The 20,923-nt window shown below is 48.1% G+C and overlaps 4 protein-coding genes across 4 annotated transcripts; 3 read left to right on the top strand and 1 right to left on the bottom strand.

Annotated features, from left to right (window-relative positions):
- Positions 1–2,997: 2,997 nt before the first annotated feature.
- LOC542932 (ATP synthase subunit O, mitochondrial) lies at positions 2,998–6,539 on the top strand. Its single transcript, XM_044564618.1, has 6 exons — positions 2,998–3,256; positions 3,490–3,543; positions 4,207–4,450; positions 4,864–4,976; positions 5,943–6,029; positions 6,116–6,539. The coding sequence occupies exons 1-6, from the start codon at positions 3,176–3,178 to the stop codon at positions 6,233–6,235; spliced, it is 699 nt and encodes a 232-aa protein (XP_044420553.1). The 5' UTR covers positions 2,998–3,175; the 3' UTR covers positions 6,236–6,539.
- A 444-nt stretch (positions 6,540–6,983) lies between these two features.
- On the top strand, positions 6,984–8,129 carry LOC123145247 (uncharacterized). Its single transcript, XM_044564619.1, has one exon. The coding sequence runs from the start codon at positions 7,188–7,190 to the stop codon at positions 7,770–7,772; it is 585 nt and encodes a 194-aa protein (XP_044420554.1). The 5' UTR covers positions 6,984–7,187; the 3' UTR covers positions 7,773–8,129.
- Positions 8,130–8,886: 757 nt separating this feature from the next.
- LOC123145245 (histidinol-phosphate aminotransferase, chloroplastic) lies at positions 8,887–11,987 on the top strand. Its single transcript, XM_044564616.1, has 9 exons — positions 8,887–9,240; positions 9,459–9,542; positions 9,927–10,081; positions 10,164–10,261; positions 10,378–10,486; positions 10,580–10,737; positions 10,837–10,979; positions 11,070–11,210; positions 11,449–11,987. Exons 1-9 carry the CDS (start codon positions 8,992–8,994, stop codon positions 11,581–11,583), a joined length of 1,272 nt encoding a protein of 423 aa, XP_044420551.1. The 5' UTR covers positions 8,887–8,991; the 3' UTR covers positions 11,584–11,987.
- Positions 11,988–11,998: 11 nt separating this feature from the next.
- Positions 11,999–14,114, bottom strand: LOC123145246 (formate dehydrogenase 2, mitochondrial). Its single transcript, XM_044564617.1, has 6 exons — positions 13,880–14,114; positions 13,580–13,751; positions 12,928–13,468; positions 12,708–12,832; positions 12,475–12,587; positions 11,999–12,390 (listed from the first exon to the last, which is right to left on the bottom strand). The coding sequence occupies exons 1-6, from the start codon at positions 13,946–13,948 to the stop codon at positions 12,277–12,279; spliced, it is 1,134 nt and encodes a 377-aa protein (XP_044420552.1). The 5' UTR covers positions 13,949–14,114; the 3' UTR covers positions 11,999–12,276.
- Positions 14,115–20,923: the final 6,809 nt, after the last annotated feature.

The raw sequence follows: 20,923 nt of genomic DNA, 5'->3' as shown, positions 1-20,923 counted from the left end.
AGGAAATGAAGTGGGTGGTAAAACTACTAGAGCGAGTAACAATTGAAGACTTCCATGCTTCGAGGGGATGGCATCCTGGAGTGCTGAGAATTGAAGGTGGCTGACTTTGGAAGGTTCTCATGGCTGGTGGGAAGACATACTCTTATTCTGAAGCAGTGGGAGACCGAAGTTTGTGATGAAGCTTTTGGGGTTATGCTTTTAGCTGTAGATGGTGTTTTGCGATATTGTTCGTTTAAATTTTGGGTATATTTTGGGATGATTACTAGTCATAGTATTTGGCTCGTGGGTCAGGGGCTTTTAGCTGTTCGCTTTGGCAGGTTGGGCTTTTATCTGCCGGGGGTGGAAGTTTGGGCTTGTCCTTGCTCCCCCGAAGTTGAGCTCTGCTGATGTTGTTGTGTTGTGGTGGTGTAAGAACAAGTGCTATAGTTTTTGAAAATCGGAGGGAAACCCCTTTCCATAAAAAGCTAATGTTTTGTCGATTTTTCTTATTATTTTATGGTGTATCGTAATGTTTCGTTGTGTGGCACTAAAATAAGAATATACTACTCGTGCTCTTTTTTTATCTATGTTTAATTGGTTTCTAGTGTAAATCAAAGTTTCGTCGTATATCAACAAAATCCCGACGCACAAATTTTGACACATTCAATGATAGGTCAATGCATACGGGTGCATGGTAGAAAAAAAATTCTCGAGAGAGAATAAAATTGTACCAAGGACCAGGAGCGGTTGTGTCTCACTTCACAAGCCCGTCTCCCATCACGCACCGCTACTTATGGGCCAACCCAAATAGCTTCATGCAGGTTAGTTTATTTTTCCATTCGTTCATTTTCTAGTTTTTTTATATTTTTAAAACATTATAATAACATATATTTTTAAACTTAAATTACTTTTAAAAACTAAAACCATGAATTTGAAAAATGGTAACGCAGTGTAAAAAAATGTTAACATAATTTTTCAAAAATGTTTATAGCATTCAAAAATGTTGTGACTTTTAAAAAATGTTCACACGTTTCAGAGGAAAAAAATGCAAGCGGCATTTTCGGAAAGTGTTTATGCAATGTAAAAAAATGTAGGGTAATCCAATAGAATTTGTATGTATCATTCAAAAAATGTAAGTTAAAAGTAAAAAATGTTCACACATTTCAAATATATGCTTGTACACTTAAAAAAATATTTATGCAATGTACAAAAAATGTTTGAGTAGTTAAAAAAAATGTGTCATACCATTTAGAAAAATGTTTAATGCGTATTTGAAAATGTTTCAATGTGTATTTGGAAAATATTTAACAAGTAGTCCAGAAAGTTTTCAAAGAGTAGATAAAATGTTAAACATCTATATAAATAACTTTTCAGATATATACAAAGTTTACAATGTGTATTATAAAATTAGATATCAAAATGTATATATAAATATTGTTAAACATTTATAAAAACTATTCCCAATGTATACAAAGATTTACAATGTGTATGAAAAAATAGACATGAGTTAAAAAAATTAAAAGTAAAAAGATAAAAACCCAAATAAATCTGATGAAAGCCAAAGATAGAAATAGAGAAAACTAGAAGAAAGAACAATGATAAAAATGAAAAATAAAGAAAAAAACATATGCAAACAGTGAAACCGACAAAGAAAACCCATGCGCACTATAGTACTAAGTTGGCCCAGTAGCACCACGCCAGAGCCGAGACTGAGCTTATGGGCTGTTTGGATCATTGCCTCCCCCTGCCAAAATATTGGTTGTTGACCAGCTCTATGTGCCCATTTGGATGCAAGTCAAATAATTGGTATGCCCACATCTTCACAACAGCTCTAGTTCAATTCTGAGCCAATATTTTAGCAAGGCGTGGGCAGCCAATTCCTGCGCCAATATTTTGGCAAGCCCGCGATTGGCAAGGCTTGCGCTGTCTCAAACCAAACAGCCCATAAGTCTCGCAACGGGCGAGCCAAAAAAGAAACAAGTAGCGGGAGCAACTAGTTAACGAGCGCTCCTTTGGGAGCCTCACAACGATCAGCGCCACTTGGCGCGCTCTCAGCCATTCGCCACGTGTCGCGCTCTGGACATTCCCTCAAGATTTTTTTTTCCGCACGCGTTTTCGGCTTTTAAAACGGTTTTTTTCCCGGTTTTTTCGACGTTTTGGTTTTTCCCCGGTCTTCCTTAGCGTTTCGACCAAAAAAAAATTTTTTGCGCGAAAAAACGCGTTTATTTTTTTTCTTTCTTGAAAAGTCACTTTTTTTTTCGCGAGAGGCACGGTTGTGCTTTAACGAGAGTCATGGCCGTGCCTTTCGGAAAAGAAAAAAAATGCGTTTTCTATTTTTCTTTCTTTCGCGAGAGTCACGGTGTTACTTCCGCGAGAGGCATGGTTGTGCTTTCGTGAGAGCCACGGCAGTGCCTCTCGGAAAGGGAAAAACAAAACGCGTTTTCTGTTGTTTTTTTCTTTCGCGAGAGTCACGGTTTTGCTTTCGCAAGAGGCACGGTTGTGCTTTTGCGAGCGTCACGGCTGTGCCTCTCGGAAAGGGAAAAAAATACGCGTTTTCTGTTTTTTTTTTCTTTCGCGAGAGTCACGGTTTTGCTTTTGCCAGAGGCACAGTTGTGCTTTCGCGAGAGTCACGGGCGTGCCTCTTTGGAAAGGGAAAAAACGCGTTTTCCGTTTTTTTTCTTTCCATGAGAGTCACGATTTTACTTCCACGAGAGGCACGGTTGTGATTTCGCGAGAGGCACGGGCGTGCCTCTTTCGAAAAGGGAAAAACCGTGCTCCCGGTTTGGTTTTTTCGTCCGTTTTTTTCGTGAAAAAAAGTTCGTCAAAATCTATCAACATGGGATCTAGTTTTAAAGATCTCGACGCGAGGAATCCAATGATGAAAACGGTTTAAGATTTGGACGCACGGTTGACCTGAGAAGATGAAGTGTTTTTTGTAACGAGTACTTAATTAGTGATTTCGACAAGTAGCTCTGACAAAGCCCAGAGGCCTAATTAGTACCAGGGCCTAAAGGGCTCTGGATCGTTGGTCCGCTCCAGAGTGTGGTGTTGTGGTGGTTGCCCAGGCGCTCCACTGCGCATCGCCCCCACCTTTTTCATCGCACTCTACGAGACCCGCAGCCTCGTCTCTTCCTCCTCTCACCCGACCCGATCTCCTCCTAGGTTTCGCTCCCCACCACCGCGGAACGAACCGGAAATGGCGGCGCGGCACCTCAGATCCGGCCTCCCGCTCCTCCAAGCCCGCCTCGCGGCTAACGAATCCGCGGCCGTCGCTCAGGTACCGATTCCCTTCCCTGCCCCCCGCTTTGTTTGGCTTAATCAGAAGATGCCATTTTCCTCAGATTTCGGTAGCCCGTCGATCCCCTTACCTGATCTAGGTTCGCCTTGTGTTGCTGACATCCTTGGATAGTTTCCCCCCGTTGATTCAAATCTGTCGTCTCGTCGAATCGATTTCCGTGTGATTTTTCTTCGGGTTAATTCGTTGGGTTTGACGTGCTACTTATGATGCAGGTGTCGAGGGGGCTTGCAACGGAGGCGGATAAGCCTAAGGAGAACAAGATCAAGGTAACTCGAGATCAAGCATTTGGTTGGATTGTTGCTGTTGTCGTTGTGTTGCGGTCTGCGGATGTACCAGTTTAGGACCGCGAGATTCTATGTTCGTTGTGAGTGGCGCATATTGCTCTGACGGTCTGGTCAACTTATTGAGGGACCATAAGAATCATGCAGCTGTTTATGTTTGCCTGCCTGCCTCCGCAAAGAAACCAACATTTTCTTGTTGGGTTCCATATGTCATTATGGCCAAAATTACCTGATTTTGAGAAACCTAGCCTTCACTGATTTTAAACTATCTCCTGTTCTATTGGTGTGTAACCATGCTTGTTGCTATCTCATTATGGCCAAAATTACCTGATTTTGAGAAACCTAGCCTTCACTGACTTTAAACTATCTCCTGTTCTATTGGAGAGTAACCATGCTTGTTGCTATCACATACTGCAATGATCACTCAAATTACTTTACTCAGCAAAGACAGATTGTTCACGTTGCATTTGTTTAGTGTATCAATCGCAGCACAAAAAATGTTCATACCATTGATGGATGTATTCTCTCGTGTTATGTCTTACATAATCTGTTTCAGTTTTTTAATGGTACTTGTGCAATTCAGTAAATTGGTTACTTGGTGGCTTTATCTGTAGTTTTGTCCTTACTTGTGTTCTTATGCCATAATAGGTTCCAAAAGCTCTGTATGGTGGCACGGGCAACTACGCTAGTGCGTTGTTCCTTGCAGCAGCCAACTCAAATTCGTTGGAAAAAGTTGAATCTGAGATTCTCGATGTTGTAGGGGCAGCCAAGAAGAGCCCTATGTTTTCTCAATTCATGAAGGACACATCAGTGCCTAAAGAAACCAGGGTGAAGGCTATAACTGAAATATTCTCTGAAGCCGGGTTTACTGACATCACAAAGAAATTCTTGTGTATGCTTCCAATCCACTCAACCTCTTATGTCTAATGAAGTTCATTGTAGGTGCTTATAATAAGAGATATTAAGTTATAGTTTTTAGCAGCATGTGCTTTAGTGATGTACCAATCCAAATGCATGGGACTATTTTTAGTTCTTTGTTTCCATTGTTGCTTGCTTTGTCAACAGTTTGCTTTCTTTTGCAGTAATATTTTCAATCAAAGTAACACCGTTTGCATTTCTTATCTGTTATGATGTTGTTTTCAGTTGTGTTAGTTAACAACCTAATTTAAGTATCGATCGCAGGAGTTTCTTTTCAATTAAGGTACATGGTATCACTGATAAGTGATGATATGCATACAATCTAAAACTTAGAGAACTTAGTTATAAGGAATTTTATTCCCGTCTAATTTTTTCTTTTATGTGAAGCTGCACTGGCATCCAATGGAAGACTGAAATATGTTGAACGCATTGCTGAGAGATTTGTTGATTTGACCATGGCACATAGGGGGGAGGTGAAAGTTGTTGTCAGGACTGTTGTTGTAAGTTGATAACCTGATATCCCACTATTTATTGTCTCTTGCTACTAAGAGCACTGTGTGTTTGACGCTGGTCGAATTTCTCAGTGTTCACTTTCATCACATATTAAAGGAAGTTTGATGCATGTGCATATGATTAGCCTTACCTTGATTCTTGGTAACATGAAATGACCAGTTGTTGTCTTCTTTCGTATATTAATTTGTTATGAAGTCCTTGTGCCTTCCTGGTTTACTACTGTTGTTTTTGTTGATATGTCCCTGTAGTTAGCTATAACCTATTCTTTCAAGCTGGAAGTAGGGTTGCCTTCTGCTCCGCACCAACAGAAACCAACTGCAACTAAAATGCTTGTTAGTTGGGCTTGCTCTCCTTTCATGTGCCTAATAGTATAGCATGATCCAGTGAACTAACAAATTGCTGCCTTTGGGGGTTTAGTACTCATTGAGATGAAATAGGATTTTTTTTTTGTTTGCAAAAATGTTTAAATGCAGAAGTTACCTGCATGAGATAAAATAGGATTTTTTTTGTTTGATAATATTTTAGAAGTTACCTGCATGAGCTAAAATTCATTTCTTGAAATTATAAAGTTGAGTTGAATTGATCCGAAACTATTTGTTATGGCAGTAGGAAGTCTTTTAGTTGGATTGAGTTGGAACGTTTGTACTTGCCATCACTCGAAGTTCAACTCTTAACAGGCTTATCTTAGAATTCCTGCCATATGTTGATTGAGTTGGAACTTATTCATTTGACAAGCTCTGTCGGAGAAAACTCTAACAGGCTTTATCTTAGAATTCCTGCCATATGTTAACGAGGAGCTATTACCTTGACAAATTGTGGAAAACTTGTCTCATGTTTTTTAAGCTGGTTTGCCAATGCGTGGATGCATTCTCTCTGCAACTTCTGTTATAGATCCTGACTGTGTTGACAATAGTTTGGTTTTGGTTGCTGACTTATCTGTTTTGTGCTGATAGCCACTTCCTGAGAAGGAGGAGAAAGAACTTAAGGAGACCTTGCGTGATATCCTTGGGAAAGACAAAACCATCTTGGTTGAACAAAAGGTAAGTCCTTGATCCAAAAGGTATCTCTATAGCATGCGAGGTGTCAAGTAATATTGAACAAACTTCAAATTGTACTTTCTCTGCAGATTGACCAGAGTATCATGGGAGGACTGGTGATTGAATTTGGGCAGAAGGTGTTTGACATGTCGATCAGGACTAGGGCGAAGCAAATGGAGGCGTTCTTGAGGCAACCCTTTGACATCTAACTGCCTTTCGGATCCAGTGCAGTGGCTGTGCTGCTGAAGGTTCCCTCGTGAAATAAAAGCTTTCCTTTACAAGAGAACGGCACTCTGTTTTATTTTGTCTTGTGGGTTAGGAAGAAGCCCACTGAACAATCTTTAATTTCCTTTCTACCGAAAAAAACATGGATAAAAACATGAAGAGAGGTCATGGAAAGTTTTTAATTCAAGTGTTTGTAATTTTCGGTTGAAGTGCTCTGTTTTCCTCGTATTCAGTGGTGTATGAATCGTGAAATAATACGATGACAGCACATTTCGCTGCATTTTCCCATGAGCATTGCATAAGCCTATCAGATATGTTAGATACGGATCATATCTAGCGCCCCAACCTACACAATGAATCTATATAATTTTCCTTGCACAACCATAGTGATCGGGACTCCTGTAATGATGCCGACTTCATCTAAAAAGGGGAAAGTTAGTCTGCTGCTAGTTGACTGAAACCGTCACATTTCTCATGTTGGATGTCGGTTCTCTGCAACTGGCCGCTACCCGATCGACTAGTCCAAGTGTCCAAGAATAGCTCTGAAACCGCACCCTTTCTGTTCGACGATACACGGAAATCCGTTAACCAATCCACCCGAAGACACAAGAAAGGCCATACATAGCAGCACGTGATGCACTCACATAATACGCGTGGTTGCCCCGACGCGTGCCGCTCGCTTCCTGGATGCGTAGACCAAACTTCGGTACAAGAAACACCTTAGCTCTGGCCTAATAAGCGGGGTGGCATGAGTTGGCTTGGAAGAATCAACGAGGGCGACCCCTCAAGTCACTCGGGCGGCCCAAGCAACCCAAAGCCTCTGCCTCACTCTTCCAAGCAAGCCATGCAGTTAGGCTAGCTAAGTAGCCAAGCTCTAGCAGCTGCCCATTCCTCCGTCCATGCCCTCTCCCTCTCCTCCTCCTCCCGCCACCACCGATGTCTTGCGCGGCGGCGGAGGCCGGCCTGGTGGCCATGGACTGCGTGGTGGTGTGCTGCTGCTGCCCGTGCCTGGTGCTGCAGATCACCGTGTTCCTCTTCGTCCGGCTGCCCCGGAAGGTGGTGGTCAAGTCCAAGAGGGTCTTTCTGCGGCGATGGCACAGGAGGAGGAGGAGGAGATCGGCATCCGCCGCGGCGAAGAGGCTCTCCAGAAGCGGCAGCACGGCCTCGTCCTCCGGCATGAGGCGGCGCCTCGAGGAGCTGCTGGACGGCGATTTCGGAGCCACCTTCAGGGATATCAACGGAGGGGAGTGCAGCGGCAGCGACGGCGACGTCCGTGATGGCTGGAAAGAGAAATGCTTCGCCATGGACGACTATGATGGCGGTGGCGGCTGGAAGCAGAGGTGCTTCGCCGTCGACGGCTGCGACGACGACGGCGTGTGGGAGGCGCTGGTGGAGCAGGAGGGGCTCTTCTGGTTCGGGAGCTTCTGGGGCCGGACGGAGCAGGGGGACCCCGTGTCCGCGGAGGATCAGATGTACGCAGGCTTGAGCTTGCCGGTAGTCCTAGAGAGAGTGCGCGATTAGGCACCGACGACGATGCAGTTTGATGCAAGCGGCTTGCATTGCAGCTTCTAGATGAGGTTTCTACTTTTCCATCCGGGCATCATTCGGTCATTGCACTGATGATTCCATTCCTTACTGTACATATGTTATCATCATGGTACGCCTATCAATCAAAGGGACAATCCTGAACAATAAACAGCGGGTTTTGGTTTAATCACTGCAGACAGACAGATAGTGACCGGAAGAGCAGTCTAGAAATAGTTCGAGTTGAGAACCCTGATCCTTCTCCGAACCTGATCCTCCGAGGAAACGGTTATGTATGTAACCACGCCTTTTGGGGGGCAAAGTTGTGTAACCACCTCGTGTTGCTTTGTTCAATATGCTTGGTTTGGATGTAGTATGTATGTATGCTTTGCCCACCCGGTACGCCCGTACGTGCGTTTCGTCGTGCCCCTGCACTGCACGTCGTTGCCGCGGTCGGCATCGGTCAATCGGCCGGGCGGTTCATGACTACCGTGACAGCGACTCCATTCCGTAGCTGTCCAGCTGATGATTGGCTTGTTGCCTACCACTACAAGCTCCACGAGTCGTCGAGTCGAGACGAGGGGTACGTACAGATCAAGTCACGCAAAACTGAGACGCCTGCCTGATGGCCACCGCGCTCTACTCTAAAGCAGCCGCGATGTCAGGCGTACGCGTATGGCGACTTTGGCACGGAAGATGAGCAGCAACCGGACGAAGATCTCACCGTTGCACGTGCGGCTCCACTCCACGGGCACGGCTTCGGCCCCGCTAGCCGCGCCGTGCAGCGCCTTGCCGTACGCCGAATAGTAAGTCGCCTCGGCCGAGGAGATGCCCGCGGTCGCACGCAGAATCCCTCGGCAGCCGCGCCGCGAATCGCCTCGGCCGAGGAGATCCTGGCGGTCGCGGCAGCCAGAATCCTTCGTGAACCGCGCGCCCGGACGCCCGCATCTCATCGGTGCCGACGCCGACGAGCCGACGACGCACGCCCCACCCCGGCGCCGAAACGACCAGACCGACAGACAAGGAACGAACCCAGGCGCGCAAGAGGCAGCGGGGCCCGCGTCTCCTGCGGCAGCACGAATCTCAAAGCGCAGCAAAGGCGTGGCCGGGCCTCCGCCACTTGTCCCCTCACGTGGCCGAAACGCCGCCTGTCCTTTTCCGTTCCGCTCGGCTGCACTCGGCCGGCCGTCCGTGGCACCAACCAACCGCGCCGTCGATGGACTGTACCGTCCGAGCCCGCGTCAGGAGCCCGTCGCCGGCCGTCTCCCACTTCTCCGGAGAGGGGCGGCGCCGCCAGGCGTCGAGGGTGTCCTTCCGGCCCATGGCGTCCGCGACTCCCGTGGAGGAGCCCGCGGCGGCGGCGGCGGCGGCGGTGGCTGAGGCGGAGCCGCGGCCGAGCGGCGCCTCCTTCATCCGCCACCACCTCAGGAGCCTCGCCGCGTACCAGCCCATCCTGCCCTTCGAGGTATCCCTATCCGTCCAACGCTTAGACTCTCTTCACCGTGGAGTGAAAGATGCTCCGCTTTTCGCTGCGCTTGCGAGGTGCTTGTGGAAATGCTTCGGGAATGAAATGTTTGAAAACGAGCGTCTGTGGCGTCTCAGCTTGCCGAATTTTGTATCGAAGTTGTAATTTGTGACACCTTGATGTTGTTTGATCACTTTGGAAATTCCAACTCTTGCTAGGTGTTATCTGCTCGGCTGGGCCGTAAACCAGAGGATATAATCAAGCTCGACGCCAATGAAAATCCATATGGTCCACCGCCGGAGGTGCGTACTTCTAATTCCCGTGTTGGGATTACTCTAATGAGTGATGACCTCTATCGTGTACTCCCTCCGTTCCATATTAGTTGTCGCTCAAACAGATGTATCTAGTGTATCTAGCACTGAAATACGTCTGGATACATCCATTTCTGAGACAACCAATATGGAACGGAGGGAGTAGTATTTAGTCACTCACAAGGACATGAAATCTCAGCAGTAACATTGCTAATTTGGTTAGAAGCAGTCTCAAAATTCAATTGAAAAAACAGTAGCATACTAGTATCATGTATCCTTTTGAGCCTGTAACAGAAAAATATGAGCAACAAAAGGGCACAAAGACAACCCATATCTTCTCTTTTCTGTATCTAATGGATACCTGTTTCTGTACAGGTAGCTGCAGCATTAGGAAATTTAAAATTCCCTTATGTGTACCCTGATCCTGAAAGCCGCCACTTGCGTGCTGCTCTCGCTGAAGATTCAGGTCTTGAAACTGAGCACATACTTGTTGGATGTGGTGCTGATGAGCTTATTGATTTGATTATGAGGTTAGTTTCTAGCGCAGCTTGCACCTGTTTTTTTTGAGATCTTAATCTCAAAGTTGAGTAACCATCAATGGTTCAAATGCAGATGTGTACTTGAACCAGGTGACAAAATTGTAGATTGCCCTCCAACTTTTACCATGTATGAGTTTGACGCTTCAGTCAATGCTGCACTTGTCATCAAAGGTAGCTAATGATCTATTGGACTTTTATTTATTAAACCTTCCGTGATTTTTTATCTGTTAAATCATACGTAATTTCTGAACCTGATTTGATATGACATTCATCATTCCTTGCTGTAGTCCCAAGACTTCCTGATTTCTCCCTAGACATTGCAAACATTGTCAAAATGGTTGAACAGGAGAAGCCAAAATGCATATTTTTGACATCTCCAAACAACCCTGATGGCAGGTATATCATTGCCACTAACGTCGTGTCAATTTATTTGCTTTGCTTATTGTTCATATTTCAGTGTTTACAGAATCATTTCATTTTTTTTGTCAGTGTAATCAACAATGAGGATCTTTTAAAGATCCTTGACCTTCCGGTACTTGTAGTGCTGGACGAAGCTTATGTTGAATTTTCGAGCCTTCAATCAAGGATGACATGGGTTAAGAAGCATGATAATTTGATTGTCCTTCGAACATTTAGCAAACGAGCAGGTGTGAGATTTGTGTTCTATCGTTTGTGTGTATAGAAAGGTTATGTGTTATGAAGAATCAGAAGGAAGTGAATTTATTCACGAGTTACCGGTGATGCAGGTTTAGCTGGGCTTCGTGTGGGTTATGGAGCATTTCCTCTAAGCATTATTGAATACTTATGGCGGGCCAAGCAGCCTTATAATGTTTCTGTGGCAGCAGAAGTCTCTGCATGTGCTGCATTGCAGAACCCAGTCTATTTGGAGGTACATCTTTCGCAAAGATAATTTAAATGTAACATCATTTTGACAATTTGAACTTGGCTAATATGTCTGTTGGAACTTTCATTCTTGAAGAGTGTGAAAAATCTGCTACTTCAAGAGAGGGAGAGGCTGTATAATCTTCTCAAAGGAATACCTTACCTAAAACCATTTCCCAGTCATGCTAACTTCATTCTGTGTGAAGTCACGTCAGGAAAAGATGCAAAGAAAATAAAGGTCTGGCTTGTTTATTATTGCACTGTCCAAGTTTCTGCCTTATTTCATTGAGATAATATAGCCCCTTTAATTGTGATTTTGAGGTGACAAAATGTTGAGAACCTGGAACTGGGATATGGGTTATCTGTGCTCGAGATCATTGCTATTCACACTTAAAAAATATATATGCAATTTACGCCCATTGAACAATACAGGCCATGCAACTTTATTCACTTGAATTAGTGAAAAATATTTGCAGGAGGATCTTGCAAAGATGGGAGTGATGATCCGCCACTATGACAAGAAGGAACTGAAGGGTTATATTCGTATTTCAGTTGGAAAGCCTGAGCACACTGATGCACTAATGGAAGGCTTCAAAGCACTCAAACTTTGAGAATTTGCCATGATTTACTTTGATGGAATCAGTGAAGAGCTTATTGAGTATGTGTCTACCCATTACTAGGCTTGTAGTACACTGGATGCAGTCTATCAAGTAGACACTGCTTCCCTCCAACATCGGTAAAGTGCATTCTTCAGATTTCAAGCCAACCAGGGTCAATTAGTTTTGAATAAAAATATCTATGTTTAACTAGTGCTGTAGGTCCAACCATTTAGCCATAAACTCTGTTTCAGCAAAGTTACTGTGCAGAGCAAGACTTTTTTGCAGAGGTTGAGTTCCTGATTGGTGTTTGCTTCTTTTTGACTGGGCATACATATGTACTTGCTTGCTTGGTTGTTCATGGGAAAGTCGAATGTTCTATGGTGAATGAAGACGCCATTACAATAATCTTTTTGTCAGTACAATATCATGAGGAGCTGCACTCTTCAAGGTTGAACACAACCTTTGCACAACACTTTGACTTTATTATAGTTCAAACGAAATACAGTGAAGGACAGTTTACGAAAAATAAATACAGCAAAGGGAGCTGATAGCAAATGAAAGCAACCAGTTTTTGTTCCATTTTATTTAGGTATAGATATATTTTTGGCTGATGGCCATTGCAACGGCCAAGCATCTTTATTTAGTTTCTGGCAACTGGCACGGGGAGTCGTGCAGGCGTGCAGCTGCGGCTCCATGGATGGACGCTCACTGGTACTGGCTGGCGAGCTTGCCTTCCTTGACAATGTAGTTGGGCTCCGGGAAGTCCTGCCCCTTGAAGTACCTCTCCAGCATGTCCTTCACACCGGCCGCGTACCTCAGCTGCACCACATAAATTGTTTACCGGTTAGCCAATGGAGCATAGCGACTAGCGAGGCTTGGAGCTTGCTGTGTAGTGCGACTGACCTGGCCGTCAATGGTGGTGCCGGAGATGTGCGGGGTCATGGCGTTGTTGGGCATGTACCTCCACGGGTGCTCCTTGGGCGCCGGCTGCGGGTACCACACGTCGCCGCCGTATCCTGATCACAACAGAAGGGAGTTTTTTAAAACCGGTTATTTATGTGACGATGAGCATGGCGGGTGTATATTTCTTTGCAGAAGGAATGTCAGAGAGCAGACCGGAATTCATCTGTTCTTACCAGCGATGTGCCCACTCTTGCAAGCGTCTGCCACTGCCTGCGTGTCCATGATTGCTCCACGAGCATTGTTCACGATGATGACGCCTTTCTTCATCTTGGCGATCTTCTCCTTGTTGAACATGCCCCTGGAAGAAGAACAGCAAACAGAGAGAAGCAATCACAACATGGACAGAAACGTCGAGCATCTGGTTGGCAAAGTCAGTTCTTGTAATTAAGGTACTTTGTTTTCTCGGTGAGTGGCATGTTGAGCACGACGACGTCGCACTTGGGCAGCATGGCGTCGAGGTCCTCCTCGAAGGCGGCGCCGAGCTCCTCCTCCAGCGCGGCGTCGACGCGGAGCCTGTCGTGGTAGAGCAGGTTGCAGCCGAATGGCTTGAGGCGCTGGAGCAGCAGCTTCCCGATGCGGCCGGCGCCGACGGTGCCCACCGTCTTGCCCTCCAGGTCGTAGGCCCGGTGCGCGATGCCGGCGAGGTCCCACTCCCCGCTGATGGCCTGGTGGTGGCCCGGCAGGAAGTTGCGCATGAGGACCAGGATGCGCATCAGCTGGTCCTCCGCCACCGACACCGTGTTGCTGCCCGTGACCTCGGCGACGGTCAGCCCCGCGGCCGCCGCCGCCGGCAACTCGATGTGGTCGGAGCCGATCCCGGCCGTGAGGAGCAGCTCCAGGTTCTTGCCGCGCCTGATCCGGTCCGCGCTCACGTACGCCGGGTGGAACGGCGTGGTGATGAGCACGTGCGCGTCCGCGATGTGCTTCTCCAGCTCTGTAGCGATTAGGGTGCATGATTGGTTATTTTTTGGCATTTACCAACGTAATGGTCGCCGCTAGTAGTAGTAGTAGTAATTTGGAGGTGGTATCATATGTGGTGACTGACCGCAGTTGGGGCCGTCCTTGTCGTCGGTGACGATGTACTGGTGGCCCTGCGACTCGAGCCAGCTGCGGATGCCCAGCGCGTTCTCCACGCACCCCACGAAGTTGGGGTTCTGCCCCGCGTACTCGCCGCCCTTGTAGAACACGCCCACGATCTTCTTGCTGCCCGGGGACGCCTGGAGAACAAAAACAAAGCAGAGATGAATCCACCGCTAACACATTTTACCATGATAGACAAATTCACGTGTGCATTGTCAAGTGTGTCAAGACGCATCTAGAGGCTAAGTAAGGAAAGCGACGTTACATGAAGGCTCCTGGTGAGTGACGGCTCCAAGGCCCGGACCACCTGCTGCGTCGCGTTCCTCATGGCCATGGATGACAGTAGCCTACGACGGTGGCTGATGGGCAAGAGCTGGTCGTGCTCGAAATCAGCTGGATTGGTGTGCGCTGGACTGCTGGTGGTGGTAGTGCTGCTGCAAGTCAGCGAGTGGGATGTGTGGGAATCGAAACACTGAGCCGGGTGCACTTATATAGGGGCGCCGCGCAGGAGCCGTGCAGTACCCATCGACTACTCACTGTAGTGTAGGTTCTCCATTCCCGCCAGTCGTGGACGCACCGCCGAGCGGGTGCACTTGGGCTGGGCTGGGCGGAATCAAAAATAGCAGCCGGGGAGGCATGCGGGGCCCGCGTACCGCGCGATTGAGATGTCTCGCGCGACGGCAAAAGAGGCAGGCTGCTTGCTTGCTCGAGGAGAGAGTGAACTGGACGGACTTACGTTTCCGCGGTGCCACACGGGAAGGGAAGTGCGTCGTGACGGGAAAGGACGCGCAAGTCGCTGGCCCGGCGGCTAAGGGTGAAAAAAGAGATGTGGGAGGAAGGCTGTCCCGTCCCGTCACCGCGTCACATCGGCGTCTTCCACCGGTGTCGCACATTTCATCTGCTGTGGCGGCGGCGCGTCTCTCCGATTCCCAGGGCTCTGCCTGTTTGTTTGGGTTAACCATTTCCAACGCCGCGTCGCAAAATGGCACACTGTATGATACTCCCTCAGTCCATAGATACTTGTCCGAGAAATGGCCACACTGTATGTGTATCATCTGTTGATAGAGAGAAGAGGGTAGAAGAATACCCGTCCGCATAGTTACATGGTTACAGCCCGAGTACGGGCAAAGGCCAGAGGCCGGAAACAAAAAGCTACGTCTCCCCGCTCACCCGTCCGTCTACCTAACCGTCTAGCGCGGTAAGGACTGGACCATCAGGACCAATGCCCGCTATGCAACCAGGAGGAAGAAAGCATAGGCCACCATCTGCTACACTGCGTATTTGCACGTCAGATTTGGACAGCGATACTTCATTCTTTGGACAAGCCAGACTAGGTGCCAACAGTGGACGACAATCTCTCAGAATGGTGCGCAAACAAGAGCGCCAGTGGGAAAAAAAAGAGGACGATCAATGCTTTATTCATTCTAGTCATGTGGGAGATTTGGAAGCATCACAATGCAATTGTATTCGAGGGAGCTAGGTAGGGACGATCCCTTCAGTAACCATGCCTAAAATCATAAGCTGACCCATTACTTCTGTAGGTGCCTCAATTCTTCCCATTTTCCTACCTATATAACTCTTTGGGGTCCATACCGCACTTGAGGACGGGATATGCTTGCTTTCTTAGACAAACCTTTTAGAGCGTTGTCATCTTACCGGCACAGGACTCAATAGTAAGGACTGTCACTGCATTGATATCGCTCATGGACCGTGTTATACTTGGGAAGATCCGGCCCAAGGGGAAGTCTGTTATCCACAACCCAACCTTAGATGAGGGAGAAGTTCACGCTTGATCTTCGACCCAAGACAATGGAAGGGAGCTAAAGCCTTCACCATCGAAGAACTATGTCATCCGTAGGATCATGGAGGAGGGGCGCACTTGGAAGAAAGCGGGATTACTAAAAGGAGACCTTAGCGCTTTCTTCAACATGGTGGAAGAGTGGGCTAGTGCGGCAAGTTAGCATAGGAGTAGAGAGTAGAGAGTAGAGGTGGTGATGGTGTTCATGTAAAATCTTGTAACATTATCGTGGAGGGGCTCTTCACCCCATTTCCTTCTTTATAATATAGTACGCACACTCGTGCGTATTCGAGAAAAAAAGAAAAGAAAAATGTCGCTATGGAAGAACCCTGCAAGAACCCATTCCCTCCCCATGTTCACGATGAGCCGTTGAACGTCCTGCAACGAGGATCTGGCTGCTCCCGTGCGGAGGGCTTCGGCGCCGAGGCGGCGGCCTCGGGTGGTGAGGCGGCGTCGTCTTCTACAGCGAGCGGCGTCGCAGGTGTTGCCCCTATGTCTCCTCGGCCGCGTGGGCGGCGAGGGACGGCGGGAGCTGTCGCCGGGCGTAGCGGGTGGTCGTCCTCTTGGCTCGCGTCCGGATCTGAAGGTGGACTCCCTCCCCCCCTGCAGCGCTGCTGCACGCCGGATCTGGTCGTCGGAGGCCTCAGGTCGAGGGTGTCGGTGATGGTGGACTGCCAGGAGTCGAGAACCTGGACCGGGAGAAATCCTTGGCTGGTTCTCTGGCCACGGCGGCGGCGACACCGGTCGGTGCCGTTCCCCTCCACGGAGGCGTCGTCGAGGTTCGGTTCCTCTCCCTTCCGCCTCTTTCCCGGGAGAAATCCCTTGTCTTGCTTAGACTGGACGGCAACGGCGCGGTGCGTCGCCTCCTTCTTGAAGGTGCCGTCTTGGGCAAGGTGGGAGCGTGCAGTGGGGCTTCGTGGTGGCTGCGTCTTCGGCGAGGGAGATGGAACATGGTGCTTTGTTTCTGAATTAGTGCAGCTCGACATTCCTTGATTTGTTCAGTTGCAGGTCAGCTTCTGCTTGACTGGCGTCATTGCCTTGGGCAGGGAGGGGATAGGGGTCCTCACTAGCAACTGCTCGAGCAATGACACGAACATGGCTGATTTCTGTGGGCCTGAGCTAATTCCAATTGTGGTGCTCCATCTCTTTTCGCTGTATGTTTGTTCAGTGACAGCTCCTTTGTGCAGTTTTTCCTCTTCGTGCTTGTATCAGTGAGCCTCGGTGTGGATATCCTCGGTTTCCTTCGTGCAGCGACAGGTCGGGCTGAGTATCCCCCTTGGTGGCCGGAACTGTGTCCGTTCTTTGCTCTAGGGTGAGCAATTCCATCTTCCGGCGGTTCGGCGCCTTTCGAGCCAAGGCGAGGGGCAGGGGTCCCCTCCGGATTTGGAGAACTGCGACATGTTTTAGGTGTCCACCGTCCTGGGTTGATGAGGGCGCGGTCCTTTGTCGTTGGGCACTGGCGCCGTTTGATGTTCCTCTCTGTTCGCTCTTCTGGGTCAAGTGCACTTGGAGGACTCCGTCGACTACAAGCTAGAGCTTATTTAGGATTTTGTGTAGGGCTTGTAGTCTTTGGTGCTTGTAAGCTGCTGGGCAACACTCTGTATCCGCTGTAGCTTTTCCTTTCTGTTCCGTGTTGGTTGTCTTGGTGGCCTTGTGTAATCCCTGGCCGGTTGATGGCTTCGTTAATTCAAAGCTGGGCTCCTCTGGAGCCTTCGTTCCAAAAAAAAAACGACCGCATTCCGGTGCTTCCATATCTCCCAAAGGACCAGCATCGCGAGGGTGTTGAGGTCCTTTCTGTTATGTTGGCCCGAGGCAAGCGCCGTGCACCAATGTAACAACCGATCGTCCGGCGCCGGAGATCGGTCCTCTTGACCCAAGGCCGAGAGCACCTCGAACTACACGGAGCGGGCGAAAACGCACGCGATGAGCAGATGGTCGATGGACTCCTGCTCCTGGCTGCACAAGGGACATGTCTCCTGATGGGGCAAGCCACGTCGCGCCAACCGATCGGAGGTCCAAACCCGGTCCTTGAGGATCAGCGAGCTGAACAGTTTGCAACGCAACGGAGCCCTGGAGTGCCAAGTGAAGCTAGCTCCTAAATCATGCTCGCGGCCTATGAACCTGCTGGCATACGCCGATCGCATCGAGAACACGCCAGATGTCTCCCAAGCCCAACGGACCCTATCCGCAATCCTCAGACGCAGTTGCACCTTCGTAACCCTGTTCCACAATGCAAGGAACTGCTTGAGCTCAGGTTGAGATAGGTCCGGGCCGAGATCCCTCGCCCAGGCACCCCCTGCTGCCTCCGCCACCGATCGCGAGGCCTTGAACCGGGGCGGATCTTCGCGTAAACCAAAGGTGCGATCTCCTACACCCTCCACCCATCGAGCCACCGGTCCTCCCAAAAGAGGCAGTCAGCACCATCTCCTAAGTCCACGAATATAGCCACCTGATATATCTGGAGCGAGTTCGCCATCGTGTCGATCTTGAATTTTGTCCAGGGCCGTGAGTTGTCCGTCCTCTGCAGCCAAAGCCAACGAGCCCGCAAAGCCGCGTTGAGCCAGCGCAGGTTCGGGAGGCCCAGACCACCCGCCCACTTAGGCTGGCAGATGGTATCCCAAGCCACGACGCACTGCCCGGCCCTCGCATCCTCTTCCCCTACCCACAAGAAGCCCCGACATATCTTGGTGATATTCGACAGTACCTTGGGGGGGGGGGGAGGACATCCAATGCCAACATTGCATGCACGAGCATGGCGCAAGCACGAACTGGACCAAACGCAGCCTCCCAGCCTTGTCAAGCGATCTAGCTCGCCAGAAGGGAAGCTTGCCCGCGATGCCATCCACCAAATACTGGAATTGGATGGTCGAGGGCTTCCTGAGCGTGAGGGGCAGCCCTAGGTACTTGACTGGTAAGGATTCCAGCTTAAAACCAAGGCCATCTCTGATTTGGGCCTCTAGATTGTCATCACATCGGATGGGGATGGCACCGCACTTGGTGGGGTTGATCTGCAGGCCCGACGCCACACCAAAGTCGTGCAGGATGGCTACAAACAGCTCAAAGTCACCCTATGCCGGCTTGAGGAAAACCATCACGTCATCAGCAAAGAACGACAGACGATGCTTGAGACCATGGGGCACGAGAGGGGACAACAAGCTGTCCGAGTCCGCAAACTTGAACAACTCGCTCAGACCCTCCATAACCAAGAGGAAGAGCAACAACGATATATAATCCCCTTGCCGGAGTCCCCTCCCATTGGCCAACTTGCTGGTCGGGACACCATTCACCATGACCCTCATGGTCGCCGAGGAAACAAGCTGCAGATCCACATGATCCAACGCTTGCCAAAGCCCATCCTCGAAAGGATCTGCAGCAAAAGGCCCAATCCACCGTATCAAACGCCTTTGACATGTCAAGTTTTAGCAAACAGGCCAGCAGCTTCGCGGCGTTGAGCTTTCGGGCAGTGGCCTACATGAGCATGAAGTTGTCGTGCAACGTGCGGCCACGCATGAACGCGCTCTGGTGCAGCCCCACCAGCATGTTCAGTTCAGGCGCGACTGGGTCGACAGAACCTTGACGATGATGCGCGCCATACCATGTATGAGACAAATCGGCCAAAAATCCTTCAAGTCCACAGCCCCATCCTTCTCGGGCAACAAATACACAAGGGATCCATTGATCCTGGCAAGTCCATGGGCATCTCCTCGCGAGAACGCATCAATAACGCGCATCACATCCTGCTTGATGATCCCCGAACAAACTCGGTAGAAGCGACTGCTACTTGTGAGCTGCGTTGGGTTTTCCCCGAAGAGGAGGGGATGATGCAGTACCATAGAGATAAGTATTCCCTCAGTTATGAAATCAAGGTTATCAATCCAGTAGGAGAATCACGCAACAACTCGTTAACAACACCTGCACACAAAATAACAAATCCTTGCACCCAACGCGAATAAGGGGTTGTCAATCGCTTGGCAGTTAATTGCAAGATTAAATTGTATGGTGATAAATAGATTGATCGAACAAAAAAATAAAATAAAATAAATAAAGTAAAATTGCAGTAAGGTATTTTTAGGATTGTTAATATATGATAGAAGTAGACCTGAGGGCCATAGTTTTCACTAAAGGCTTCTCTCTTGAAAATAACATACGGTGGGTAAACAAACTACTGTTGGGCAATTGACAGAAAAACAAATAATCATGATGATATACAAGGCAATGACCATGTATATAGGCATCACGTCCGAGACAAGTAGACCGGAACAATTCTGCATCTACTACTATTACTCCACACATTGACCGCTATCCAGCATGCATCTAGAGTATTAAGTTCATAAAGAACGGAGTAACACCTTAAGCAAGATGACATATTGTAGACAAAGTAAACTGATGCATGAATAAACCCCATCTTTTTACCCTTAATAGCAATGATACATACGTGTCATGTCCCTTTTTGTCACTGGTATTGAGCACCGCAAGATCGAACCCATTTCAAAGCACCTCTCCCATTGCAAAATAAATCAATCTAGTTGGCCAAACCAAACCAATAGATCGGAGATAAATACAAAGCTATAACAATCATGCATAAAAGAGTTCGGAGAAAACTGAAATAATATTAATGGATAATTTGATCATAAACTCAAAATTCATCGGATCCCAACAAACACACCGCAAAAAGTAATACATCAGATAGAACTCCAAGAACATCAAGGACAACATTGTATTGATGATCAAATAGAGAGAAGAAGCCATCTAGCTACTAACTATGGACCCGTAGGTCTGTGGTAAACTACTCACGCATCATCGGAAGGGCGGCAAGGTTGATGTAGAGCCGCTCTGTGATTGATTCCCGCTCCGGCGGAGTACCGGAAAAGGCCCCCAGATGGGATCTCTCGAGAACAGAGGCTTGCAGCGGCGGAAAATGTATTTCGTGGACTCCTTTGTTTGTTTCCTGATTTTAGAGAATTTATAGAGGCAGAGTTAGGTTAAATGGAGCCACGTGGGCCCCACGAGCCACTAGGGCGTGCCCTGGTGCCTCATGGGCCACTGCTCCATCTTCTCGTCCCCTCCTGAAGCTTCTGGGGTCTCTTATGTCCAAACAAATCACCAAAAAGTTTCAGGGCATTTGGACTTCGTTTGGTACTGATATTATGAAAAACCAAAAACAGGCAAAAAACAACAATTGGCACTGGGCACTATGTTAATAGGTTAGTCCCAAAAATGATATATAATTGCTTGTAAGTGTATATAAAACATTCAAGATTGATACTATAATGGCATGGAATAATAAAAAATTATAGATACATTGGGGGTGTATCAAGCATCCCCAAGCTTAATTGCGTCTCGTCCTCGATTAGGTAAATGATAAAAACAGAAATTTTGATGTGGAATGCTACCTATCATATTCATCATATAATCTTTTCTTTTCTGGCATGGAAATTTGGAATTGAACGATTCAAAGCAATAGTCTATAGTTTGACATGAAGACATCAATACTCAAGCATACTAACAAGC

The sequence above is a fragment of the Triticum aestivum genome, chromosome 6D, assembly GCF_018294505.1.
Source record: "Triticum aestivum cultivar Chinese Spring chromosome 6D, IWGSC CS RefSeq v2.1, whole genome shotgun sequence".
In the NCBI taxonomy this organism is placed as follows: domain Eukaryota; kingdom Viridiplantae; phylum Streptophyta; class Magnoliopsida; order Poales; family Poaceae; genus Triticum; species Triticum aestivum.
This window is presented reverse-complemented; position numbering and strand designations above follow the sequence as displayed.